The following is a 26,967-nucleotide window of genomic DNA, read 5'->3' as shown; positions in this document are numbered from 1 at the left end:
TATCAATCTAGTATTCTTATGAGTGTGTCTAGTACATTTGGTATTTTTTCTACAATAAATCTGCCGGCCCAGGCCCAGGGCCTGATTATCGACGATTTTGCAGGAATTGCTGATAGCTTAGGACGTCCATAAACGCCAGGTTGGCCAATGGTTCTGTGTCGTTCGAATGTTTCGGATTCGGTCATAATTCCGCCTCTTTGGGTGCGACATCTGCCTTTGGCACCGCTGGTGAATTGACATTCGAATCGGCTTCGGATTTGCTTCCGAAGAAAAAATTGGTCAGGATACTCTCCCGCCTCTTGCCGCCGGGATCACCAGTACCCCCGCGGGCTCGACCGCCACTACCACCGCCCCCGTCCATGAAGGGCGTCATTATTTCCATGGGGAAGGGGTAAAGGATACAGCAACGGCGCTCTGCGGCAATCGAGGTGAGAATTTGTAGATGCCTTAGCTGCAGGGTAATCTTGGTACTCCCATTAATTTGTGTTTGCTTTATAAAATATGAAACAAAAAACGGACAAACATTACATGGCAAACAAACATGTTAATCGATACTGTCTGGCATCTTAGCACGGCGTAGCTGTTTTGCCTGCTTGTAACGCTTGTCGTCTCCCCCACCATCGTTACGATCTTGCTCTTGTTTTTGACCGTCCTTGATCATGACAGTGGGACCAATGTGCTGCTCTAATTGCTCCACGGAGTTGAAGTGTCCATCACCACCTCCATCGTTACGAGCACTACGTTGCTTGTGGCCGGCCTTGACCATGGCTGTCTTCTTAATTGGCTGCTTGATTTGCTCCATGGAGTTTTGCTTGCCGTCTCCAGCGCCTACTTTATGATCGTTTCCTTGCTTATAGCCGTCCTTAATCATGGAAGTGGGACCAATGTCCTGCTCGAATTGTCCCACCGAGTTGCACTTTCCGTCTCCACCACCATAGTTGCGACCACGCCCTTGCTTACGACCGCCCTTGACCATGACAGTTGTCCCAATGTGCTGCTCGTCTCCAGCTTCTTCGTAACGATCACGCTTTTGTTGTTTGGCGGACACGTTGGAACTGTCGCCAATATCCCGCTCGAAGTGCACCATCGACTTTAGCTTGAAGTGGAGCTCGTTGGCGAAGTCGTGATCAGACTTCCGGTTTTAAAATGAAGTTCCTATAAAAATTAAACCAATAAAATGGATGAAATACAAGAAAAAGGAATCCGGGGGAAAGAAGAAAGGGCAGTCGAAGAAAACTAAGGGGAAAACGATGGGGAAAATCGGAATAATTGCAGGCGGGGAAGAGAATGTGGGAGTGAGAAAAAGTAAGGGAAAAGTATGGATACCCTTTGAAACAAAAGAAGATAACCAGCTCCCTCTCACAGTGTGGCTTAGCACTTATTATAGGTTTTCATTATTTTTAGTCACTCAGTCAACGAATAGAAATAAGTCCCAACAAAAACTACTCAATAGTCTGGTCATTTGCGGCAACAAATCAGTCGGAAGGCACACACTCGCTCGCCGAGCTGTTGAACACGTCCGCGCCAGAGGCTGGCCTGCGGATAACCGGAACACCAACGCATTCGCCACTCCAAGCTGGCCTGTAGGTCCCCAAGGGGCAGATACTTTAGAGGTTACTTCTTTTTTTTTATTTATTTATTAAATTAACAATTATCTGTTAATAATGGTACTTAGTTACTAAAGGCGGAAAAAGATAAGTTAAAAGTTAGCTAAATTTAAATGATTATAAATATTGCATGCAATTAGTTTAAGAGACAATTCAGGGGATAGGGTTTGACAGAGGGAGTTATAATTATGGCAGAAAACCCTAAAAGGTTCATGATCAGAAAAATTAGGCCTAAAAGTACGGGTAGGTCTAGATGGAACGGCCAAGTCAATCTGACCCAAGAGAGCTTGGGAGTCAACAGTCCCAAGAAGGAGCTTGTGCACGAACATTACGCCATTGCATATTCTGCGATGGTGCAACGACGGCAGGTCAATAAGATGTAGCCTAGACCGGTAGGGTGGCAAGATTCTACCTGAGTCCCAGTTAAAGTTCCGAAGGGCAAAAATTAAAAATTGCTTTTGCACGGATTCAATAACAGCCTGCTGTTCTTTATACTGCGGGCTCCACACACAAGAACAATACTCCAATATAGGACGTACTAACGAGATGTACAGTTGTTTCGTAACGTACGGGTCGTCAAATTCCTTGGACCAACGCTTGATGAACGCTAAAACACCCTTAGCTTTATTTACAGTTGCAGCTATATGGGTGTTAAAACACATCTTATGATCAAAAAGGACTCCGAGGTCATTTGAACGCGAAATTCGCTCAAGGACATGATGTCCTAGAACATATGGGACAAAATGAGGAGCGCGACGGTAAAATGTCATAAGTTTGCATTTGGAAAGGTTCAGAAAAAGAAGATTAGTTGAACACCACAATAGTAGTTCACTTAGATCAAGTTGAAGGCGTGTGTGCAAATACCAATCAGAGTAAGAAAGACAGATTTTGACATCATCAGCATACATTAGTGTAGTAGAGTATGTTATAACTTGAGGAAGGTCATTCACAAATAAAATAAATAGAAGCGGGCCCAGATGACTTCCCTGTGGCACACCTGAAGTAACATTAACAGTATTTGACAACACGTTAGAAAACAAAACACGTTGAGTACGGTTAGAGAGATAGGACAAAATCCAATCTAGAAGATTCGTTGGGAACCCTAATAAAGAGAGCTTGTGAATAAGCAGAGCATGGTTCACAGAATCGAATGCCTTGCTGAAGTCCGTGAAAACTACATCCGTCTGCAAACCAATTTGAAAACCACGTTGGATTAGGTTAGAAAACTCAAAAAGGTTAGTTGAACGATGTCTGAAAAAACCAGGAACTCAAGAAGCTTCGGGATGGCGGAAAGCTTTGCGATACCACGATAGTTTTCAATGTTTGATCTTGAACCTTTTTGGTGAAGCGGAATGATATAGGACTCATTCCAAATTACTGGGAGACAAGACTGTTCCAAGGAGAGGTTGAAGAGAAAGGTCAAGTGTTTGCAAAGGGAATGGGCACAGTGTTTTAAGATGCAACTTGGTACCTTATCTGGACCCGCAGAAAACGATATGTCCATAGATGACAAACTTTCCAGAACAACGCTTTCCTCGAAAAAGGGCAGAAAAATGCTGTTAGCTTGAGGTAGCTGGTACGGATACGGAGTGGATGCGTTGTAAATATGAGACGAGTACGTTGTTTGGAAAAAGTTAGCGAATAAATTTGCAATACCAACAGCAGAAGCTTCTGTTTTGTTCTGGTAATGAAGGGACGGAGGAAAAACGTTTGACTTGCGCTTAGAGTTAACGAACGAATAGAATTTTTTAGGATCACTACGAAAGTTACTACTACATTGTGAATGGTAATGATTATAACACTGACTATTGACGGCAAGGAACAGAGAGCGAGCGGAGGAGTATAGAGCTAAGGCCAACGTGGAGCCCGACTTCTGGTACTTTTTATAGAGCCGGGATTTATTATTTTTTAAGTATGACAAATACTTGGAGAACCAGGGAGGCTTGGACGATACAGGTACAGTGATATCTGGAACAAACGTATTAAGGGCGGAGTAAATATAACTATAAAACGAGTTAACAGTTGCATCTATGTTCGGTAATGAATAAAGAAACGAGCAATCAACACGCGAGAGATGTAGATCCAAATCGATAAAGTTTATTTTGCGAAAACACTTTATGTGACAAGGAGCCATGGAACTGTCAGCACCTCCAGATTGTGTACACTCCAGTGATATTAACAAAGTTGGATGGTAAGGATCTTCAGGGAGAGATATTGGGCTTGCTCTAGATACCGTATCAAGAGAACCATCGTTAACAAAAACGAGGTCAAGAAGTCTCTCCCTAATGTTTTTAACGGCATTAATTTGGACTAAATTTGGAATAAAGTCATTATGGCAATTGGGAAACAACAGGTTAGCGTCATCACAAGGCAGCCAAGAAAGAAATGGGAGGTTAAAGTCCCCCATGACAATAATTCGATCATTGCACCCTAATGCAGAAACAACAATATTAATTGCTGAGAGGTGGTGTAAGTAAAGCTCAGCATCAGACCTGGGAGGAATGTAAGAGCAGGTTAAATAGAAAAATGCGGAGCCAACACGAACTTTGACTGCAACAAATTCAATTCCGTGAATGTTATTGAATGGGAATAACTCATATGAGAAAACAGATTAAACTGCAATCAGAACCTCACCTGCAAAAGATGGGCGGTCCATTCTATAAATAGTGTAACTATCAATGAAAATTTCATGATCATTGACAGAGGAGTTAAGCCAGGTTTCGGTAAACGCGATGGCATCGAAATCAAAGGACGCGCTATTAGTATGAATTTGACGCAATTTTCCCAGCAAACTACGAACGTTCTGATAGTGCATGGAAAAATAGTACATCAGTTTTTTGGAGCATGTTCGGTAATTCTTGGATTCGAGTTCGAATCTTTGAGAAGGAACTCATGCACAATTGAATGCTCAGCCCATATTGACGGTTCTAGAGAACTGGATAGTAAAGAATCAGGGAGAAAAATTTTAAATGATATGTTGCGCTTATGTTTAAATGTAAATTTAGTCACAACTATATCAACAGGCGAAGTGTTAAGTTTAGAGGAAAGATGTTGTTTAACATCCTCCGTTGTAGCCTCAGGAATAAGACGAGAAACAAATATTGCTTTTTGCCAGTCTAAAGATATTTACATTCAAAACGTTTTGAGCATCCAGTTTCTCGTTCAGCCCACGATCGCGCCCCTGGATCATATCGTTGTAGATGGGAACAGCATTGCCATCGTCTAGGGTGAGGTCCTCGATCACGTGCCGGTTGCCACGAAGTGCCCCCTTCGATTGGGGGAGAAGTAAAATGTTAAACTAGATGTGTAGTGTGTAGTATGTAGTGCTCGTCTGTGATTGTGTGTGATTGTGAAATCCAAACGAGTATCTCGTCTGACACTTCAGGCAGTGACTGCTTTTCTCCATGAGATATGTTTTCGAGTACATAGTAGGATAAAAACAAAAATATTATACGACATAGTAGGCTATATTTTATGTGATTTTTCTAGTATCAATCTAGTATTCTTATGAGTGTGTCTAGTACATTTGGTATTTTTTCTACAATAAATCTGCCGGCCCAGGCCCAGGGCCTGATTATCGACGATTTTGCAGGAATTGCTGATAGCTTAGGACGTCCATAAACGCCAGGTTGGCCAACGGTTCTGTGTCGTTCGAATGTTTCGGATTCGGTCATAATTCCGCCTCTTTGGGTGCGACATCTGCCTTTGGCACCGCTGGTGAATTGACATTCGAATCGGCTTCGGATTTTCTTCCGAAGAAAAAATTGGTCAGGATACTCTCCCGCCTCTTGCCGCCTGGATCACCAGTACCCCCGCGGGCTCGACCGCCACCACCCCCGTCCATGAAGGGCGTCATTATTTCCATGGGGAAGGGGTAAAGGATACAGCAACGGCGCTCTGCGGCAATCGAGGTGAGAATCTGTAGATGCCTTAGCTGCAGGGTAATCTTGGTACTCCCATTAATTTGTGTTTGCTTTATAAAATATGAAACAAAAAACGGACAAACATTACATGGCAAACAAACATGTTAATCGATACTGCCTGGCATCTTAGCACGGCGTAGCTGTTTTGCCTGCTTGTAACGCTTGCCGTCTCCCCCACCATCGTTACGATCTTGCTCTTGTTTTTGACCGTCCTTGATCATGACAGTGGGACCAATGTGCTGCTCTAATTGCTCCACGGAGTTGAAGTGTCCATCACCACCTCCATCGTTACGAGCCCGACGTTGCTTGTGGCCGGCCTTGACCATGGCTGTCTTCTTAATTGGCTGCTTGATTTGCTCCATGGGGTTTTGCTTGCCGTCTCCAGCGCCTACTTTATGATCGTTTCCTTGCTTATAGCCGTTCTTAATCATGGAAGTGGGACCAATGTCCTGCTCGAATTGTCCCACCGAGTTGCACTTTCCGTCTCCACCACCATAGTTGCGACCACGCCCTTGCTTACGACCGCCCTTGACCATGACAGTTGTCCCAATGTGCTGCTCGTCTCCAGCTTCTTCGTAACGATCACGCTTTTGTTGTTTGGCGGACACGTTGGAACTGTCGCCAATATCCCGCTCGAAGTGCACCATCGACTTTAGCTTGAAGTGGAGCTCGTTGGCGAACTCGTGATCAGACTTCCGGTTTTAAAATGAAGTTCCTATAAAAATTAAACCAAAATTAAACCAATAAAATGCATGAAATACAAGAAAAAGGAATCCGGGGGAAAGAAGAAAGGGCAGTCGAAGAAAACTAAGGGGAAAACGATGGGGAAAATCAGGGAATAATTGCAGGCGGGGAAGAGAATGTGGGAGTGAGAAAAAGTAAGGGAAAGTATGGATACCCTTTGAAACGAAAGAAGAAAACCAGCTCCCTCTCACAGTGTGGCTTAGCACTTATTATAGGTTTTCATTATTTTTAGTCACTCAGTCAACGAATAGAAATAAGTCCCAAAAAAACTACACAATAGTCTGGTCATTTGCGGCAACAAATCAGTCGGAAGGCACACACTCGCTCGCCGAGCTGTTGAACACGTCCGCGCCAGAGGCTGGCCTGCGGATAACCGGAACACCAACGCATTCGCCACTCCGAACTGGCCTGTAGGTCCCCAAGGGGCAGATACTTTAGAGGTTACTTCTTTTTTTTTATTTATTTATTAAATTAACAATTATCTGTTAATAATGGTACTTAGTTACTAAAGGCGGAAAAAGATAAGTTAAAAGTTAGCTAAATTTAAATGATTATAAATATTGCATGCAATTAGTTTAAGAGACAGTTCAGGGGATAGGGTTTGACAGAGGGAGTTATAATTATGGCAGAAAACCCTAAAAGGTTCATGATCAGAAAAATTAGGCCTAAAAGTACGGGTAGGTCTAGATGGAACGGCCAAGTCAATCTGACCCAAGAGAGCTTGGGAGTCAACAGTCCCAAGAAGGAGCTTGTGCACGAACATTACGCCATTGCATATTCTGCGATGGTGCAACGACGGCAGGTCAATAAGATGTAGCCTAGACCGGTAGGGTGGCAAGATTCTACCTGAGTCCCAGTTAAAGTTCCGAAGGGCAAAAATTAAAAATTGCTTTTGCACGGATTCAATAACAGCCTGCTGTTCTTTATACTGCGGGCTCCACACACAAGAACAATACTCCAATATAGGACGTACTAACGAGATGTACAGTTGTTTCGTAACGTACGGGTCGTCAAATTCCTTGGACCAACGCTTGATGAACGCTAAAACACCCTTAGCTTTATTTACAGTTGCAGCTATATGGGTGTTAAAACACATCTTATGATCAAAAAGGACTCCGAGGTCATTTGAACGCGAAATTCGCTCAAGGACATGATGTCCTAGAACATATGGGACAAAATGAGGAGCGCGACGGTAAAATGTCATAAGTTTGCATTTGGAAAGGTTCAGAAAAAGAAGATTAGTTGAACACCACAATAGTAGTTCACTTAGATCAAGTTGAAGGCGTGTGTGCAAATACCAATCAGAGTAAGAAAGACAGATTTTGACATCATCAGCATACATTAGTGTAGTAGAGTATGTTATAACTTGAGGAAGGTCATTCACAAATAAAATAAATAGAAGCGGGCCCAGATGACTTCCCTGTGGCACACCTGAAGTAACATTAACAGTATTTGACAACACGTTAGAAAACAAAACACGTTGAGTACGGTTAGAGAGATAGGACAAAATCCAATCTAGAAGATTCGTTGGGAACCCTAATAAAGAGAGCTTGTGAATAAGCAGAGCATGGTTCACAGAATCGAATGCCTTGCTGAAGTCCGTAAAAACTAACTAACAAGATGCAACTTGGTACCTTATCTGGACCCGCAGAAAACGATATGTCCATAGATGACAAACTTTCCAGAACAACGCTTTCCTCGAAAAAGGGCAGAAAAATGCTGTTAGCTTGAGGTAGCTGGTACGGATACGGAGTGGATGCGTTGTAAATATGAGACGAGTACGTTGTTTGGAAAAAGTTAGCGAATAAATTTGCAATACCAACAGCAGAAGCTTCTGTTTTGTTCTGGTAATGAAGGGACGGAGGAAAAACTCTTGCGCTTAGAGTTAACGAACGAATAGAATTTTTTAGGATCACTACGAAAGTTACTACTACATTGTGAAAGGTAATGATTATAACACTGACTATTGACGGCAAGGAACAGAGAGCGAGCGGAGGAGTATAGAGCTAAGGCCAACGTGGAGCCCGACTTCTGGTACTTTTTATAGAGCCGGGATTTATTATTTTTTAAGTATGACAAATACTTGGAGAACCAGGCAGGACGATACAGGTACAGTGATGTCTGGAACAAACGTATTAAGGGCGGAGTAAATATAACTATAAAACGAGTTAACAGTTGCATCTATGTTCGGTAATGAATAAAGAAACGAGCAATCAACACGCGAGAGATGTAGATCCAAATCGATAAAGTTTATTTTGCGAAAACACTTTATGTGACAAGGAGCCATGGAACTGTCAGCACGAGGTCAAGAAGTCTCTCCCTAATGTTTTTAACGGCACTAATTTGGACTAAATTTGGAATAAAGTCATTATGGCAATTGGGAAACAACAGGTTAGCGTCATCACAAGGCAGCCAAGAAAGAAATGGGAGGTTAAAGTCCCCCATGACAATAATTCGATCATTGCACCCTAATGCAGAAACAACAATATTAATTGCTGAGAGGTGGTGTAAGTAAAGCTCAGCATCAGACCTGGGAGGAATGTAAGAGCAGGTTAAATAGAAAAATGCGGAGCCAACACGAACTTTGACTGCAACAAATTCAATTCCGTGAATGTTATTGAATGGGAATAACTCATATGAGAAAACAGATTTAACTGCAATCAGAACCCCACCTGCAAAAGATGGGCGGTCCATTCTATAAATAGTGTAACTATCAATGAAAATTTCATGATCATTGACAGAGGAGTTAAGCCAGGTTTCGGTAAACGCGATGGCATCGAAATCAAAGGACGCGCTATTAGTATGAATTTGACGCAATTTTCCCAGCAAACTACGAACGTTCTGATAGTGCATGGAAAAATAGTACATCAGTTTTTTGGAGCATGTTCGGTAATTCTTGGATTCGAGTTCGAATCTTTGAGAAGGAACTCATGCACAATTGTATGCTCAGCCCATATTGACGGTTCTAGAGAACTGGATAGTAAAGAATCAGGGAGAAGAATTTTAAATGATATGTTGCGCTTATGTTTAAATGTAAATTTAGTCACAACTATATCAACAGGCGAAGTGTTAAGTTTAGAGGAAAGATGTTGTTTAACATCCTCCGTTGTAGCCTCAGGAATAAGACGAGAAACAAATATTGCTTTTTGCCAGTCTAAAGATATTTACATTCAAAACGTTTTGAGCATCCAGTTTCTCGTTCAGCCCACGATCGCGCCCCTGGATCATATCGTTGTAGATGGGAACAGCATTGCCATCGTCTAGGGTGAGGTCCTCGATCACGTGCCGGTTGCCACGAAGTGCCCCCTTCGATTGGGGGAGAAGTAAAATGTTAAACTAGATGTGTAGTGTGTAGTATGTAGTGCTCGTCTGTGATTGTGTGTGATTGTGAAATCCAAACGAGTATCTCGTCTGACACTTCAGGCAGTGACTGCTTTTCTCCATGAGATATGTTTTCGAGTACATAGTAGGATAAAAACAAAAATATTATACGACATAGTAGGCTATATTTTATGTGATTTTTCTAGTATCAATCTAGTATTCTTATGAGTGTGTCTAGTACATTTGGTATTTTTTCTACAATAAATCTGCCGGCCCAGGCCCAGGGCCTGATTATCGACGATTTTGCAGGAATTGCTGATAGCTTAGGACGTCCATAAACGCCAGGTTGGCCAACGGTTCTGTGTCGTTCGAATGTTTCGGATTCGGTCATAATTCCGCCTCTTTGGGTGCGACATCTGCCTTTGGCACCGCTGGTGAATTGACATTCGAATCGGCTTCGGATTTGCTTCCGAAGAAAAAATTGGTCAGGATACTCTCCCGCCTCTTGCCGCCGGGATCACCAGTACCCCCGCGGGCTCGACCGCCACTACCACCGCCCCCGTCCATGAAGGGCGTCATTATTTCCATGGGGAAGGGGTAAAGGATACAGCAACGGCGCTCTGCGGCAATCGAGGTGAGAATTTGTAGATGCCTTAGCTGCAGGGTAATCTTGGTACTCCCATTAATTTGTGTTTGCTTTATAAAATATGAAACAAAAAACGGACAAACATTACATGGCAAACAAACATGTTAATCGATACTGCCTGGCATCTTAGCACGGCGTAGCTGTTTTGCCTGCTTGTAACGCTTGCCGTCTCCCCCACCATCGTTACGATCTTGCTCTTGTTTTTGACCGTCCTTGATCATGACAGTGGGACCAATGTGCTGCTCTAATTGCTCCACGGAGTTGAAGTGTCCATCACCACCTCCATCGTTACGAGCCCGACGTTGCTTGTGGCCGGCCTTGACCATGGCTGTCTTCTTAATTGGCTGCTTGATTTGCTCCATGGAGTTTTGCTTGCCGTCTCCAGCGCCTACTTTACGATCGTTTCCTTGCTTATAGCCGTCCTTAATCATGGAAGTGGGACCAATGTCCTGCTCGAATTGTCCCACCGAGTTGCACTTTGCGTCTCCACCACCATAGTTGCGACCACGCCCTTGCTTACGACCGCCCTTGACCATGACAGTTGTCCCAATGTGCTGCTCGTCTCCAGCTTCTTCGTAACGATCACGCTTTTGTTGTTTGGCGGACACGTTGGAACTGTCGCCAGTATCCCGCTCGAAGTGCACCATCGACTTTAGCTTGAAGTGGAGCTCGTTGGCGAAGTCGTGATCAGACTTCCGGTTTTAAAATGAAGTTCCTATAAAAATTAAACCAAAATGAAACCAATAAAATGGATAAAATACAAGAAAAAGGAATCCGGGGGAAAGAAGAAAGGGCAGTCGAAGAAAACTGGGAGTGAGAAAAAGTAAGGGAAAAGTATGGATACCCTTTGAAACGAAAGAAGAAAACCAGCTCCCTCTCACAGTCTGGCTTAGCACTTATTATAGGTTTTCATTATTTTTAGTCACTCAGTCAACGAATAAGTCCCAAAAAAACTACACAATAGTCTGGTCATTTGCGGCAGCAAATCAGTCGCTCGCCGAGCTGTTGAACACGTCCGCGCCAGAGGCTGGCCTGCGGATAACCGGAACACCAACGCATTCTCCTCCACTCCAAGCTGGCCTGTAGGTCCCCAAGGGGCAGATACTTTAGAGGTTACTTCTTTGCCAGTCTAAAGATATTTACATTCAAAACGTTTTGAGCATCCAGTTTCTCGTTTAGCCCACGATCGCGCCCCTGGATCATATCGTTGTAGATGGGAACAGCATTGCCATCGTCTAGGGTGAGGTCCTCGATCACGTGCCGGTTGCCACGAAGTGCCCCCTTCGATTGGGGGAGAAGTAAAATGTTAAACTAGATGTGTAGTGTGTAGTATGTAGTGCTCGTCTGTGATTGTGTGTGATTGTGAAATCCAAACGAGTATCTCGTCTGACACTTCAGGCAGTGACTGAACAAAAATATTATACGACATAGTAGTATCTTTCTGTGTCGTTTGAATGTTTCGGATTCTGTCATAATTCCGCCGCTTTGGGTGCGACATCTGCCTTTGGCACCGCTGGTGAATTGACATTCGAATCGGCTTCGGATTTGCTTCCGAAGAAAAAATTGGTCAGGATACTCTCCCGCCTCTTGCCGCCGGGATCACCAGTACCCCCGCGGGCTCGACCGCCACTACCACCGCCCCCGTCCATGAAGGGCGTCATTATTTCCATGGGGAAGGGGTAAAGGATACAGCAACGGCGCTCTGCGGCAATCGAGGTGAGAATTTGTAGATGCCTTAGCTGCAGGGTAATCTTGGTACTCCCATTAATTTGTGTTTGCTTTATAAAATATGAAACAAAAAACGGACAAACATTACATGGCAAACAAACATGTTAATCGATACTGTCTGGCATCTTAGCACGGCGTAGCTGTTTTGCTTCCTTGTAACGCTTGCCGTCTCCCCCACCATCATTACGATCTTGCTCTTGTTTTTGACCGTCCTTGATCATGACAGTGGGACCAATGTGATGCTCTAATTGCTCCACGGAGTTGAATTATCCATCACCACCTCCATCGTTACGAGCACGACGTTGCTTGTGGCCGGCCTTGACCATGGCTGTCTTCTTAATTGGCTGCTTGATTTGCTCCATGGAGTTTTGCTTGCCGTCTCCAGCGCCTACTTTACGATCGTTTCCTTGCTTATAGCCGTCCTTAATCATGGAAGTGGGACCAATGTCCTGCTCGAATTGTCCCACCGAGTTGCACTTTGCGTCTCCACCACCATAGTTGCGACCACGCCCTTGCTTACGACCGCCCTTGACCATGACAGTTGTCCCAATGTGCTGCTCGTCTCCAGCTTCTTCGTAACGATCACGCTTTTGTTGTTTGGCGGACACGTTGGAACTGTCGCCAGTATCCCGCTCGAAGTGCACCATCGACTTTAGCTTGAAGTGGAGCTCGTTGGCGAACTCGTGATCAGACTTCCGGTTTTAAAATGAAGTTCTTATAAAAATTAAACCAAAATGAAACCAATAAAATGGATGAAATACAAGAAAAAGGAATCCGGGGGAAAGAAGAAAGGGCAGTCGAAGAAAACTAAGGGGAAAACGATGGGGAAAATCGGAATAATTGCAGGCGGGGAAGAGAATGTGGGAGTGAGAAAAAGTAAGAGAAGAAAACCAGCTCCCTCTCACAGTGTGGCTTAGCGTTTATTATAGGTTTTCATTATTTTTAGTCACTCAGTCAACGAATAGAAATAAGTCCCAACAAAAACTACACAATAGTCTGGTCATTTGCGGCAACAAATCAGTCGGAAGGCACACACTCGCTCGCCGAGCTGTTGAACACGTCCGCGCCAGAGGCTGGCCTTCGGATAACCGGAACACCAACGCAATCTCCTCCACTCCAAGCTGGCCTGTAGGTCCCCAAGGGGCAGATACTTTAGAGGTTACTTCTTTGCCAGTCTAAAGATATTTACATTCAAAACGTTTTGAGCATCCAGTTTCTCGTTCAGCCCACGATCGCGCCCCTGGATCATATCGTTGTAGATGGGAACAGCATTGCCATCGTCTAGGGTGAGGTCCTCGATCACGTGCCGGTTGCCACGAAGTGCCCCCTTCGATTGGGGGAGAAGTAAAATGTTAAACTAGATGTGTAGTGTGCAGTATGTAGTGCTCGTCTGTGATTGTGTGTGATTGTGAAATCCAAACGAGTATCTCGTCTGACACTTCAGGCAGTGACTGCTTTTCTCCATGAGATATGTTTTCGAGTACATAGTAGGATAAAAACAAAAATATTATACGACATAGTAGGCTATATTTTATGTGATTTTTCTAGTATCAATCTAGTATTCTTATGAGTGTGTCTAGTACATTTGGTATTTTTTCTACAATAAATCTGCCGGCCCAGGCCCAGGGCCTGATTATCGACGATTTTGCAGGAATTGCTGATAGCTTAGGACGTCCATAAACGCCAGGTTGGCCAACGGTTCTGTGTCTTTCGAATGTTTCGGATTCGGTCATAATTCCGCCTCTTTGGGTGCGACATCTGCCGTTGGCACCGCTGTTGAATTGACATTCGAATCGGCTTCGGATTTGCTTCCGAAGAAAAAATTGGTCAGGATACTCTCCCGCCTCTTGCCGCCGGGATCACCAGTACCCCCGCGGGCTCGACCGCCACCACCACCGCCCCCGTCCATGAAGGGTGTCATTATTTCCATGGGGAAGGGGTAAAGGATACAGCAACGGCGCTCTGCGGCAATCGAGGTGAGAATTTGTAGATGCCTTAGCTGCAGGGTAATCTTGGTACTCCCATTAATTTGTGTTTGCTTTATAAAGTATGAAACAAAAAACGGACAAACATTACATGGCAAACAAACATGTTAATCGATACTGTCTGGCATCTTAGCACGGCGTCGCTGTTTTGCCTGCTTGTAACGCTTGCAGTCTCCCCCACCATCGTTACGATCTGGCTCTTGTTTTTGACCGTCCTTGATCATGACAGTGGGACCAATGTGCTGCTCTAATTGTCCCACCGAGTTGCACTTTCCGTCTCCACCACCATAGTTGCGACCACGCCCTTGCTTACGACCGCCCTTGACGATGACAGTTGTCCCAATGTGCTGCTCGTCTCCAGCTTCGTTGGAACTGTCGCCAATATCCCGCTCGAAGTGCACCATCGACTTTAGCTTGAAGTGGAGCTCGTTGGCGAAGTCGTGATCAGACTTCCGGTTTTAAAATGAAGTTCCTATAAAAATTAAACCAAAATTAAACCAATAAAATGGATGAAATACAAGAAAAAGGAATCCGGGGGAAAGAAGAAAGGGCAGTCGAAGAAAACTAAGGGGAAAACGATGGGGAAAATTGGAATAATTGCAGGCGGGGAAGAGAATGTGGGAGTGAGAAAAAGTAAGAGAAGAAAACCAGCTCCCTCTCACAGTGTGGCTTAGCACTTATTATAGGTTTTCATTATTTTTAGTCACTCAGTCAACGAATAGAAATAAGTCCCAAAAACTAGATGTTGCGTGACCAGACTATTGTGTAGTTTTTGTTGGGACTTATTTCTATTCGTTGACTGAGTGACTAAAAATAATGAAAACCTATAATAAGTGCTAAGCCACACTGTGAGAGGGAGCTGGTTTTCTTCTTTTGTTTCAAAGGGTATCCATACTTTTCCCTTACTTTTTCTCACTCCCAGTTTTCTTCGACTGCCCTTTCTTCTTTCCCCCGGATTCCTTTTTCTTGTATTTCATCCATTTTATTGGTTTAATTTTGGTTTAATTTTTATAGGAACTTCATTTTAAAACCGGAAGTCTGATCACGACTTCGCCAACGAGCTCCACTTCAAGCTAAAGTCGATGGTGCACTTCGAGCGGGATATTGGCGACAGTTCCAACGTGTCCGCCAAACAACAAAAGCGTGATCGTTACGAAGAAGCTGGAGACGAGCAGCACATTGAGACAACTGTCATCGTCAAGGGCGGTCGTAAGCAAGGGCGTGGTCGCAACTATGGTGGTGGAGACGGAAAGTGCAACTCGGTGGGACAATTAGAGCAGCACATTGGTCCCACTGTCATGATCAAGGACGGTCAAAAACAAGAGCCAGATCGTAACGATGGTGGGGGAGACTGCAAGCGTTACAAACAGGCAAAACAGCGATGCCGTGCTAAGATGCCAGACAGTATCGATTAACATGTTTGTTTGCCATGTAATGTTTGTCCGTTTTTTGTTTCATATTTTATAAAGCAAACACAAATTAATGGGAGTAACAAGATTACCCTGCAGCTAAGGCATCTACAAATTCTCACCTCGATTGCCGCAGAGCGCCGTTGCTGTATCCATTACCCCTTCCCCATGGAAATAATGACGCCCTTCATGGACGGGGGCGGTGGTAGTGGCGGTCGAGCCCGCGGGGTACTGGTGATCCCGGCGGCAAGAGGCGGGAGAGTATCCTGACCAATTTTTTCTTCGGAAGCAAATCCGAAGCCGATTCGAATGTCAATTCACCAGCGGTGCCAAAGGCAGATGTCGCACCCAAAGCGGCGGAATTATGACAGAATCCGAAACATTCAAACGACACAGAAAGATACTACTATGTCGTATAATATTTTTGTTCAGTCACTGCCTGAAGTGTCAGACGAGATACTCGTTTGGATTTCACAATCACACACAATCACAGACGAGCACTACATACTACACACTACACATCTAGTTTAACATTTTACTTCTCCCCCAATCGAAGGGGGCACTTCGTGGCAACCGGCACGTGATCGAGGACCTCACCCTAGACGATGGCAATGCTGTTCCCATCTACAACGATATGATCCAGGGGCGCGATCGTGGGCTGAACGAGAAACTGGATGCTCAAAACGTTTTGAATGTAAATATCTTTAGACTGGCAAAGAAGTAACCTCTAAAGTATCTGCCCCTTGGGGACCTACAGGCCAGCTTGGAGTGGAGGAGAATGCGTTGGTGTTCCGGTTATCCGAAGGCCAGCCTCTGGCGCGGACGTGTTCAACAGCTCGGCGAGCGACTGATTTGCTGCCGCAAATGACCAGACTATTGTGTAGTTTTTTTGGGACTTATTTCTATTCGTTGACTGAGTGACTAAAAATAATGAAAACCTATAATAAACGCTAAGCCACACTGTGAGAGAGAGCTGGTTTTCTTCTTTCGTTTCAAAGGGTATCCATACTTTTCCCTTACTTTTTCTCACTCCCACATTCTCTTCCCCGCCTGCAATTATTCCCTGATTTTCCCCATCGTTTTCCCCTTAGTTTTCTTCGACTGCCCTTTCTTCTTTCCCCCGGATTCCTTTTTCTTGTATTTCATCCATTTTATTGGTTTAATTTTTATAGGAACTTCATTTTAAAACCGGAAGTCTGATCACGAATTCGCCAACGAGCTCCACTTCAAGCTAAAGTCGATGGTGCACTCGAGCGGGATATTGGCGACAGTTCCAACGTGTCCGCCAAACAACAAAAGCGTGATCGTTACGAAGAAGCTGGAGACGAGCAGCACATTGGGACAACTGTCATGGTCAAGGGCGGTCGTAAGCAAGGGCGTGGTCGCAACTATGGTGGTGGAGACGCAAAGTGCAACTCGGTGGGACAAGTCGAGCAGGACATTGGTCCCACTTCCATGATTAAGGACGGCTATAAGCAAGGAAACGATCGTAAAGTAGGCGCTGGAGACGGCAAGCAAAACTCCATGGAGCAAATCAAGCAGCCAATTAAGAAGACAGCCATGGTCAAGGCCGGCCACAAGCAACGTCGTGCTCGTAACGATGGAGGTGGTGATGGATAATTCAACTCCGTGGAGCAATTAGAGCATCACATTGGTCCCACTGTCATGATCAAGGACGGTCAAAAACAAGAGCAAGATCGTAATGATGGTGGGGGAGACGGCAAGCGTTACAAGCAAGCAAAACAGCGAAACAGCAAAACAGCGTAACATGTTTGTTTGCCATGTAATGTTTGTCCGTTTTTTGTTTCATATTTTATAAAGCAAACACAAATTAATGGGAGTACCAAGATTACCCTGCAGCTAAGGCATCTACAAATTCTCACCTCGATTGCCGCAGAGCGCCGTTGCTGTATCCTTTACCCCTTCCCCATGGAAATAATGACGCCCTTCATGGACGGGGGCGGTGGTAGTGGCGGTCGAGCCCGCGGGGGTACTGGTGATCCCGGCGGCAAGAGGCGGGAGAGTATCCTGACCAATTTTTTCTTCGGAAGCAAATCCGAAGCCGATTCGAATGTCAATTCACCAGCGGTGCCAAAGGCAGATGTCGCACCCAAAGCGGCGGAATTATGACAGAATCCGAAACATTCAAACGACACAGAAAGATACTACTATGTCGTATAATATTTTTGTTCAGTCACTGCCTGAAGTGTCAGACGAGATACTCGTTTGGATTTCACAATCACACACAATCACAGACGAGCACCTCATACCACACACTACACATCTAGTTTAACATTTTACTTCTCCCCCAATCGAAGGGGGCACATCGTGGCAACCGGCACGTGATCGAAGACCTCACCCTAGACGATGGCAATGCTGTTCCCATCTACAACGATATGATCCAGGGGCGCGATCGTGGGCTGAACGAGAAACTGGATGCTCAAAACGTTTTGAATGTAAATATCTTTAGACTGGCAAAGAAGTAACCTCTAAAGTATCTGCCCCTTGGGGACCTACAGGCCAGCTTGGAGTGGAGGAGAATGCGTTGGTGTTCCGGTTATCCGCAGGCCAGCCTCTGGCGCGGACGTGTTCAACAGCTCGGCGAGCGACTGATTTGCTGCCGCAAATGACCAGACTATTGTGTAGTTTTTTTTGGGACTTATTCGTTGACTGAGTGACTAAAAATAATGAAAACCTATAATAAGTGCTAAGCCAGACTGTGAGAGGGAGCTGGTTTTCTTCTTTCGTTTCAAAGGGTATCCATACTTTTCCCTTACTTTTTCTCACTCCCAGTTTTCTTCGACTGCCCTTTCTTCTTTCCCCCGGATTCCTTTTTCTTGTATTTCATCCATTTTATTGGTTTCATTTTGGTTTAATTTTTATAGGAACTTCATTTTAAAACCGGAAGTCTGATCACGACTTCGCCAACGAGCTCAACTTCAAGCTAAAGTCGATGGTGCTCTTCGAGCGGGATATTGGCGACAGTTCCAACGTGTCCGCCAAACAACAAAAGCGTGATCGTTACGAAGAAGCTGGAGACGATCAGCACATTGGGACAACTGTCATGGTCAAGGGCGGTCGTAAGCAAGGGCGTGGTCGCAACTATGGTGGTGGAGACGGAAAGTGCAACTCGGTGGGACAATTCGAGCAGGACATTGGTCCCACTTCCATGATTAAGGACGGCTATAAGCAAGGAAACGATCGTAAAGTAGGCGCTGGAGACGGCAAGCAAAACTCCATGGAGCAAATCAAGCAGCCAATTAAGAAGACAGCCATGGTCAAGGCCGGCCACAAGCAACGTCGGGCTCGTAACGATGGAGGTGGTGATGGACACTTCAACTCCGTGGAGCAATTAGAGCAGCACATTGGTCCCACTGTCATGATCAAGGACGGTCAAAAACAAGAGCAAGATCGTAACGATGGTGGGGGAGACGGCAAGCGTTACAAGCAGGCAAAACAGCTACGCCGTGCTAAGATGCCAGGCAGTATCGATTAACATGTTTGTTTGCCATGTAATGTTTGTCCGTTTTTTGTTTCATATTTTATAAAGCAAACACAAATTAATGGGAGTACCAAGATTACCCTGCAGCTAAGGCATCTACAAATTCTCACCTCGATTGCCGCAGAGCGCCGTTGCTGTATCCTTTACCCCTTCCCCATGGAAATAATGACGCCCTTCATGGACGGGGGCGGTGGTAGTGGCGGTCGAGCCCGCGGGGGTACTGGTGATCCCGGCGGCAAGAGGCGGGAGAGTATCCTGACCAATTTTTTCTTCGGAAGCAAATCCGAAGCCGATTCGAATGTCAATTCACCAGCGGTGCCAAAGGCAGATGTCGCACCCAAAGAGGCGGAATTATGACCGAATCCGAAACATTCGAACGACACAGAACCGTTGGCCAACCTGGCGTTTATGGACGTCCTAAGCTATCAGCAATTCCTGCAAAATCGTCGATAATCAGGCCCTGGGCCTGGGCCGGCAGATTTATTGTAGAAAAAATACCAAATGTACTAGACACACTCATAAGAATACTAGATTGATACTAGAACGAGGGGGAACGTTGTGAGTTGCTCCGGACACCGCAACTCTACGGTTATACCCGATACTAAGTCCGTATGGCTCTCCTCCGGCAGACGCCGCTAATATTAAACGACACGACAAAGAGTGCGTGCGAGAGAGACAGAAAATCAGTCTGAGCGTGACGTCGGGCGCTGCGTAGCCAGTGCAAATTGATTTGTTCCTTTTGGCTATAAAAATGATCTGATCTGATGCAGATCCAGCAATCTGATAGATATGGTCATTATCTATGATTCTGCGTTTTTAGTTTTCTCAAATCTGCAATATTGTGGATGCTACAGATTTTCGTCCTTTGTGGGGGCGGAAGGGGGTGGGTCGAAATTTTGAGATATACGTTTTATAGTGAGATCTAACAGGAGTGCGGATACTAAATTTGGTTACTCTAGCCATAATAGTCTCTGAGATTTGTGAATATCCCCAGATTTGCATCCTTTGCGGGGGCGGAAGGGGGTGTGGCGAAATTTTGAAACAAACTCGTCTCGGTCTGATATATTAGGAGTGTGGATACCAAATTTGGTTGCTCTAGCTTTTATAGTCTCTGAGATCTAGGCGCTAATGTTTTACTCTAAGCAAAGCCGCCTATGCTGCGTGTGTGTTAGAGAGACAGGGCGAGAAAAAATGAAATTGTTTTCTTGATGCTGGCTATAATAATAATACGATCCAATTCAGATTCAGTCTAAAAGATATGGTCATTCTCTACGATTCTGCGTTTTTGGTTTTCTCGTATCTTTAAAAATGTGGATGCCACAGATTTTCGTCCTTTGTGGGGGCGGAAGTGGGCGGGGCATAGTTTTGAAATATTTTTGTAGCAGTGACATATCACAGAAGTCTGGATCCAAAACATCGTTGCTCTAGCTCTTATAGTCTTTGAGCACTAGGCGCTGAAGGGGACGGACAGACGGACGGACGGACAGACAGACAGGGCTCAATCGACTCGGCTATTGATGCTGATCAAGAATATATATACTTTATAGGGTCGGAAACGATTCCTTCTGGACGTTACACACATCCACTTTTACCACAAATCTAATATACCCCAATACTCATTTTGAGTATCGGGTATAAAAATAAGTGACAGTGACACAAGAAATTGCAGTATACATATGCAAACATATTCGTTGCCCGCGTCGTGTGTGTGTGCAATCGGCAATCAATTTTTTTGTAAAATATCATCGCGTCGGACGCGCCAACAATAATTTTTGTGCAAATTCTGCTACCGCCGAGGGATGCCCTGCGATAAGGACAGGAAAGTAGCAGTAGGATTCAAAGATCCAAAATAGGAATCAGAGGTATTTGTGCAGAAAATTGAAGGCTGAGCAAAAGACATTCAGATCTCTCTTTGAGGTGTCTTGTGCTGAAAGCATTGCACATCGCCTTCAATTCTATGCACAGACGTATGATATACATATAGTAGAGCTTGATTGCATGCATTTTATTAGTAATTGCATAAATATAAAATATAACTAAAAACACATAAATACATACATTTCGACACATACAGACATATGTGAACCGCTATTTGGACGCAACAGTTATATGTACATACATACATCTTTCGTTTACTGCAATCACTGGTATCCACACTCCTGTGATATCGGACCTTGACCGTTTTGTGTCAAAATTTCGCCACACCCCCTTCCGCCCCCGCAAAGGACGAAAATCTGAGGCAACCACAAATCTCAGAGACTATTAAGGCTAGAGTAACCAAATTTGGTACACACACTCCTTTAAGATGTCACTATAAAACGTATATCTCAGAATTTCGCCCCACCCCCTTCCGCCCCCACAAAGGACGAGAATCTGTTGCATCCACAATATTGCAGATTCGAGAAAACTAAAAACGCAGAATCGTAGAGAATGACCATATCTTTTAGACTGCGGAATCTGAATTGGATCGTATTATTATTATAGCCAGCATCAAGAAAACAATTTCATTTTTTCTCCCCCTGTCTCTCTCTAACACACACGTAGCATAGGCGGCTTTGCTTAGAGTAAAACATTAGCGCCTAGATCTCAGCTAGAGCTAGAGCAACCAAATTTGGTATCCACACTCCTAATATATCGGACCGAGACGAGTTTGTTTCAAAATTTCGCCACACCCCCTTCCGCCCTCGCAAAGAATTTAGATTTTAGAAAACTAAAAACGCAGAATCTTAGATAACGACCATATCTTTTAGATTGCTGAATCTGGATCAGATCAGATAATTTTTATAGCGAAAGGAAACAAATCAATTTGCACTGGCTACGCAGCGCCCGACGTCACGCTCAGACTGATTTTCTGTCTCTCTCGCACGCATCCAGGGGCGCGATCGTGGGCTGAACGAGAAACTGGATGCTCAAAACGTTTTGAATGTAAATATCTTTAGACTGGCAAAGAAGTAACCTCTAAAGTATCTGCCCCTTGGGGACCTACAGGCCAGCTTGGAGTGGAGGAGAATGCGTTGGTGTTCCGGTTATCCGCAGGCCAGCCTCTGGCGCGGACGTGTTCAACAGCTCGGCGAGCGACTGATTTGCTGCCGCAAATGACCAGACTATTGTGTAGTTTTTTTGGGACTTATTCGTTGACTGAGTGACTAAAAATAATGAAAACCTATAATAAGTGCTAAGCCAGACTGTGAGAGGGAGCTGGTTTTCTTCTTTCGTTTCAAAGGGTATCCATACTTTTCCCTTACTTTTTCTCACTCCCAGTTTTCTTCGACTGCCCTTTCTTCTTTCCCCCGGATTCCTTTTTCTTGTATTTCATCCATTTTATTGGTTTCATTTTGGTTTAATTTTTATAGGAACTTCATTTTAAAACCGGAAGTCTGATCACGAGTTCGCCAACGAGCTCCACTTCAAGCTAAAGTCGATGGTGCACTTCGAGCGGGATACTGGCGACAGTTCCAACGTGTCCGCCAAACAACAAAAGCGTGATCGTTACGAAGAAGCTGGAGACGAGCAGCACATTGGGACAACTGTCATGGTCAAGGGCGGTCGTAAGCAAGGGCGTGGTCGCAACTATGGTGGTGGAGACGCAAAGTGCAACTCGGTGGGACAAGTCGAGCAGGACATTGGTCCCACTTCCATGATTAAGGACGGCTATAAGCAAGGAAACGATCGTAAAGTAGGCGCTGGAGACGGCAAGCAAAACTCCATGGAGCAAATCAAGCAGCCAATTAAGAAGACAGCCATGGTCAAGGCCGGCCACAAGCAACGTCGGGCTCGTAACGATGGAGGTGGTGATGGACACTTCAACTCCGTGGAGCAATTAGAGCAGCACATTGGTCCCACTGTCATGATCAAGGACGGTCAAAAACAAGAGCAAGATCGTAACGATGGTGGGGGAGACGGCAAGCGTTACAAGCAGGCAAAACAGCTACGCCGTGCTAAGATGCCAGGCAGTATCGATTAACATGTTTGTTTGCCATGTAATGTTTGTCCGTTTTTTGTTTCATATTTTATAAAGCAAACACAAATTAATGGGAGTACCAAGATTACCCTGCAGCTAAGGCATCTACAAATTCTCACCTCGATTGCCGCAGAGCGCCGTTGCTGTATCCTTTACCCCTTCCCCATGGAAATAATGACGCCCTTCATGGACGGGGGCGGTGGTAGTGGCGGTCGAGCCCGCGGGGGTACTGGTGATCCCGGCGGCAAGAGGCGGGAGAGTATCCTGACCAATTTTTTCTTCGGAAGCAAATCCGAAGCCGATTCGAATGTCAATTCACCAGCGGTGCCAAAGGCAGATGTCGCACCCAAAGAGGCGGAATTATGACCGAATCCGAAACATTCGAACGACACAGAACCGTTGGCCAACCTGGCGTTTATGGACGTCCTAAGCTATCAGCAATTCCTGCAAAATCGTCGATAATCAGGCCCTGGGCCTGGGCCGGCAGATTTATTGTAGAAAAAATACCAAATGTACTAGACACACTCATAAGAATACTAGATTGATACTAGAACGAGGGGGAACGTTGTGAGTTGCTCCGGACACCGCAACTCTACGGTTATACCCGATACTAAGTCCGTATGGCTCTCCTCCGGCAGACGCCGCTAATATTAAACGACACGACAAAGAGTGCGTGCGAGAGAGACAGAAAATCAGTCTGAGCGTGACGTCGGGCGCTGCGTAGCCAGTGCAAATTGATTTGTTCCTTTTGGCTATAAAAATGATCTGATCTGATGCAGATCCAGCAATCTGATAGATATGGTCATTATCTATGATTCTGCGTTTTTAGTTTTCTCAAATCTGCAATATTGTGGATGCTACAGATTTTCGTCCTTTGTGGGGGCGGAAGGGGGTGGGTCGAAATTTTGAGATATACGTTTTATAGTGAGATCTAACAGGAGTGCGGATACTAAATTTGGTTACTCTAGCCATAATAGTCTCTGAGATTTGTGAATATCCCCAGATTTGCATCCTTTGCGGGGGCGGAAGGGGGTGTGGCGAAATTTTGAAACAAACTCGTCTCGGTCTGATATATTAGGAGTGTGGATACCAAATTTGGTTGCTCTAGCTTTTATAGTCTCTGAGATCTAGGCGCTAATGTTTTACTCTAAGCAAAGCCGCCTATGCTGCGTGTGTGTTAGAGAGAGACAGGGCGAGAAAAAATGAAATTGTTTTCTTGATGCTGGCTATAATAATAATACGATCCAATTCAGATTCAGTCTCAAAGATATGGTCATTCTCTACGATTCTGCGTTTTTGGTTTTCTCGTATCTTTAAAAATGTGGATGCCACAGATTTTCGTCCTTTGTGGGGGCGGAAGTGGGCGGGGCAAAGTTTTGAAATATTTTTGTAGCAGTGACATATCACAGAAGTCTGGATCCAAAACATCGTTGCTCTAGCTCTTATAGTCTTTGAGCACTAGGCGCTGAAGGGGACGGACAGACGGACGGACGGACAGACAGACAGGGCTCAATCGACTCGGCTATTGATGCTGATCAAGAATATATATACTTTATAGGGTCGGAAACGATTCCTTCTGGACGTTACACACATCCACTTTTACCACAAATCTAATATACCCCAATACTCATTTTGAGTATCGGGTATAAAAATAAGTGACAGTGACACAAGAAATTGCAGTATACATATGCAAACATATTCGTTGCCCGCGTCGTGTGTGTGTGCAATCGGCAATCAATTTTTTTGTAAAATATCATCGCGTCGGTCGCGCCAACAATAATTTTTGTGCAAATTCTGCTACCGCCGAGGGATGCCCTGCGATAAGGACAGGAAAGTAGCAGTAGGATTCAAAGATCCAAAATAGGAATCAGAGGTATTTGTGCAGAAAATTGAAGGCTGAGCAAAAGACATTCAGATCTCTCTTTGAGGTGTCTTGTGCTGAAAACATTGCACATCGCCTTCAATTCTACGCACAGACGTATGATATACATATAGTAGAGCTTGATTGCATGCATTTTATTAGTAATTGCATAAATATAAAATATAACTAAAAACACATAAATACATACATTTCGACACATACAGACATATGTGAACCGCTATTTGGACGCAACAGTTATATGTACATACATACATCTTTCGTTTACTGCAATCACTGATATCCACACTCCTGTGATATCGGACCTTGACCGTTTTGTGTCAAAATTTCGCCACACCCCCTTCCGCCCCCGCAAAGGACGAAAATCTGAGGCAACCACAAATCTCAGAGACTATTAAGGCTAGAGTAACCAAATTTGGTACACACACTCCTTTAAGATGTCACTATAAAACGTATATCTCAGAATTTCGCCCCACCCCCTTCCGCCCCCACAAAGGACGAGAATCTGTTGCATCCACAATATTGCAGATTCGAGAAAACTAAAAACGCAGAATCGTAGAGAATGACCGTATCTTTTAGAATGCGGAATCTGAATTGGATCGTATTATTATTATAGCCAGCATCAAGAAAACAATTTCATTTTTTCTCCCCCTGTCTCTCTCTAACACACACGTAGCATAGGCGGCTTTGCTTAGAGTAAAACATTAGCGCCTAGATCTCAGCTAGAGCTAGAGCAACCAAATTTGGTATCCACACTCCTAATATATCGGACCGAGACGAGTTTGTTTCAAAATTTCGCCACACCCCCTTCCGCCCTCGCAAAGAATTTAGATTTTAGAAAACTAAAAACGCAGAATCTTAGATAACGACCATATCTTTTAGATTGCTGAATCTGGATCAGATCAGATAATTTTTATAGCGAAAGGAAACAAATCAATTTGCACTGGCTACGCAGCGCCCGACGTCACGCTCAGACTGATTTTCTGTCTCTCTCGCACGCACTCTTTGTCGTGTCGTTTAATATTAGCGGCGTCTGCCGGAGAAGAGCCATACTGACTTAGTATCGGGTATAACTGTAGAGTTGCGGTGTCCGCAGCAACTCACAACGTTCCCCCTCGTTTATTTTGTTCTACCTTTCTCGTCGTTAGAACCTCACAAAGCGTATAGAAAATATCCACACATACAAGTTAACGTACCCAATTCTATTGAGCTCTTATACGAGTTGTAAACAATCTTTGGCTTTCCAAAACGAAAACAATTTCAATCTTGGGCCTCCGCCTAATTGATTTCTAAGATGTACTGTAAATTAGTGATCCTAGGCTGGGGTCAGTCTCAGTCTGCCCAGGGTCACCTACAGTTTATTTGTAAGTTGCTGAGACGTTGTGACTGGGGGGGGGGGGGGGGGAGGCGGGTCGTTGGCGCGCAGGGATCGCCGAGCCGCCGTCAACGACGGGGCCTTCGGGAGAAATTAGGGGGGGGAAAGCGGGCGTTGGGCCGGGCGGCGCGAAACTCACCCGAGACGCTGCACTCCCCGACTTCAGCAGGGTAAAACCCCTGTTGCCAAGGTCGAGGTGGGCCGCGGGTCCGGGGAGGTGAAGGAAAAGGATAAGGGGGGGGGGGGGGGCGCCTCTGTCGAAACGCGTACCACTTCTCACTCCGGCAGGGTAAAACCCTGTTGCCAGAGTCAGAGCGGGAGCGTAGTGACCGAAAACAGTCAGGAAAACGGAAGGGGAGGGGGTGGAGAGATGACCACAGTCGGTGGTCCGACCAGAGAAAACAAATGGAAGCCAAAGAGTTCTTAATTATATGATCGAAGTTTTATTGGATTGATTCCCCTTGCACTCCCTTCTACTCCTACTACTACCTTGGCCATCGGCCAGCTCACCCGCGGATCCGGCGCCTGTGTTCCTGCAGCTCGTCCATGCTTTTCCTTTCCTCTCTGGCGCGCGGCCGTTCGACACTTTTTCTTTATCTCTTCACTGTCCGCGACGTTCCGTCTTCGCTCGCTGCCAAAAATCGACTCCTCCTCTCGCCACGGTCGCTCGACGTTCTCCCCACGCCTAGCGCTCGTTTTCGGGCCAACGGGACTTTCTCGAAAGAGATCCGCTCTGCTGCCGGCTGAGCATGGCTCTCTCTCCTCGCTGTCTTCTTTGCGGTTGTTCCGTGTGAGCTGGCCGTTTGGCGGGATTCCGGCTATGCAAAACTTAACTAGCTTATTTACTACCATAGCATATGATTGTGACTAATACAAATCTCGCTCCA

General features: G+C 45.0%; 6 protein-coding genes across 9 annotated transcripts; 2 read left to right on the top strand and 4 right to left on the bottom strand.

Annotated features, from left to right (window-relative positions):
• Positions 1-471: 471 nt before the first annotated feature.
• Positions 472-4,976, bottom strand: LOC113566965. Of its 3 annotated transcripts, none has more exons than XM_026994207.1 (2): positions 4,738-4,968; positions 472-1,155 (listed from the first exon to the last, which is right to left on the bottom strand). In XM_026994207.1, exon 2 carries the CDS (start codon positions 1,085-1,087, stop codon positions 545-547), a length of 543 nt encoding a protein of 180 aa, XP_026850008.1. In that variant the 5' UTR covers positions 1,088-1,155; positions 4,738-4,968; the 3' UTR covers positions 472-544. The 3 variants fall into 3 exon arrangements, 2 of the variants coding, with proteins under 2 accessions (XP_026850008.1, XP_026850009.1); XM_026994208.1 differs by lacking the exon at positions 4,738-4,968 and adding an exon at positions 1,327-1,447; XR_003409286.1 differs by lacking the exon at positions 472-1,155 and adding an exon at positions 1,565-1,581 and having other exon boundaries at positions 4,738-4,976.
• A 585-nt stretch (positions 4,977-5,561) lies between these two features.
• On the bottom strand, positions 5,562-9,673 carry LOC6604339. 2 transcript variants are annotated; one of them, XM_026994205.1, is made up of 2 exons: positions 9,443-9,673; positions 5,562-6,245 (listed from the first exon to the last, which is right to left on the bottom strand). In XM_026994205.1, the coding sequence occupies exon 2, from the start codon at positions 6,175-6,177 to the stop codon at positions 5,635-5,637; it is 543 nt and encodes a 180-aa protein (XP_026850006.1). In that variant the 5' UTR covers positions 6,178-6,245; positions 9,443-9,673; the 3' UTR covers positions 5,562-5,634. The 2 variants fall into 2 exon arrangements, with proteins under 2 accessions (XP_026850006.1, XP_026850007.1); XM_026994206.1 differs by lacking the exon at positions 9,443-9,673 and adding an exon at positions 6,429-6,663.
• A 599-nt stretch (positions 9,674-10,272) lies between these two features.
• LOC113566964 lies at positions 10,273-11,155 on the bottom strand. The gene is made up of 2 exons (XM_026994204.1): positions 11,086-11,155; positions 10,273-10,956 (listed from the first exon to the last, which is right to left on the bottom strand). The coding sequence occupies exon 2, from the start codon at positions 10,886-10,888 to the stop codon at positions 10,346-10,348; it is 543 nt and encodes a 180-aa protein (XP_026850005.1). The 5' UTR covers positions 10,889-10,956; positions 11,086-11,155; the 3' UTR covers positions 10,273-10,345.
• A 1,080-nt stretch (positions 11,156-12,235) lies between these two features.
• Positions 12,236-14,421, bottom strand: LOC6604278. Its single transcript, XM_026994210.1, has 2 exons — positions 14,327-14,421; positions 12,236-12,584 (listed from the first exon to the last, which is right to left on the bottom strand). Exons 1-2 carry the CDS (start codon positions 14,356-14,358, stop codon positions 12,236-12,238), a joined length of 381 nt encoding a protein of 126 aa, XP_026850011.1. The 5' UTR covers positions 14,359-14,421.
• Positions 14,422-17,301: 2,880 nt separating this feature from the next.
• Positions 17,302-18,032, top strand: LOC113566966. Its single transcript, XM_026994209.1, has 3 exons — positions 17,302-17,451; positions 17,682-17,819; positions 17,883-18,032. Exons 1-3 carry the CDS (start codon positions 17,302-17,304, stop codon positions 17,991-17,993), a joined length of 399 nt encoding a protein of 132 aa, XP_026850010.1. The 3' UTR covers positions 17,994-18,032.
• Positions 18,033-18,051: 19 nt separating this feature from the next.
• LOC113566967 lies at positions 18,052-18,932 on the top strand. Its single transcript, XM_026994211.1, has 2 exons — positions 18,052-18,119; positions 18,249-18,932. Exon 2 carries the CDS (start codon positions 18,317-18,319, stop codon positions 18,857-18,859), a length of 543 nt encoding a protein of 180 aa, XP_026850012.1. The 5' UTR covers positions 18,052-18,119; positions 18,249-18,316; the 3' UTR covers positions 18,860-18,932.
• The last annotated feature ends 8,035 nt before the right edge of the window (positions 18,933-26,967 follow it).

The sequence above is a fragment of the Drosophila persimilis genome, unplaced genomic scaffold, assembly GCF_003286085.1.
Source record: "Drosophila persimilis strain 14011-0111.01,24,50 unplaced genomic scaffold, DperRS2 tig00001411-arrow-arrow-pilon, whole genome shotgun sequence".
NCBI classification, from domain to species: Eukaryota; Metazoa; Arthropoda; class Insecta; order Diptera; family Drosophilidae; genus Drosophila; species Drosophila persimilis.
The sequence above is the reverse complement of the archived record's forward strand: the minus strand, read 5'-3'. Positions and strand labels throughout refer to the sequence as shown.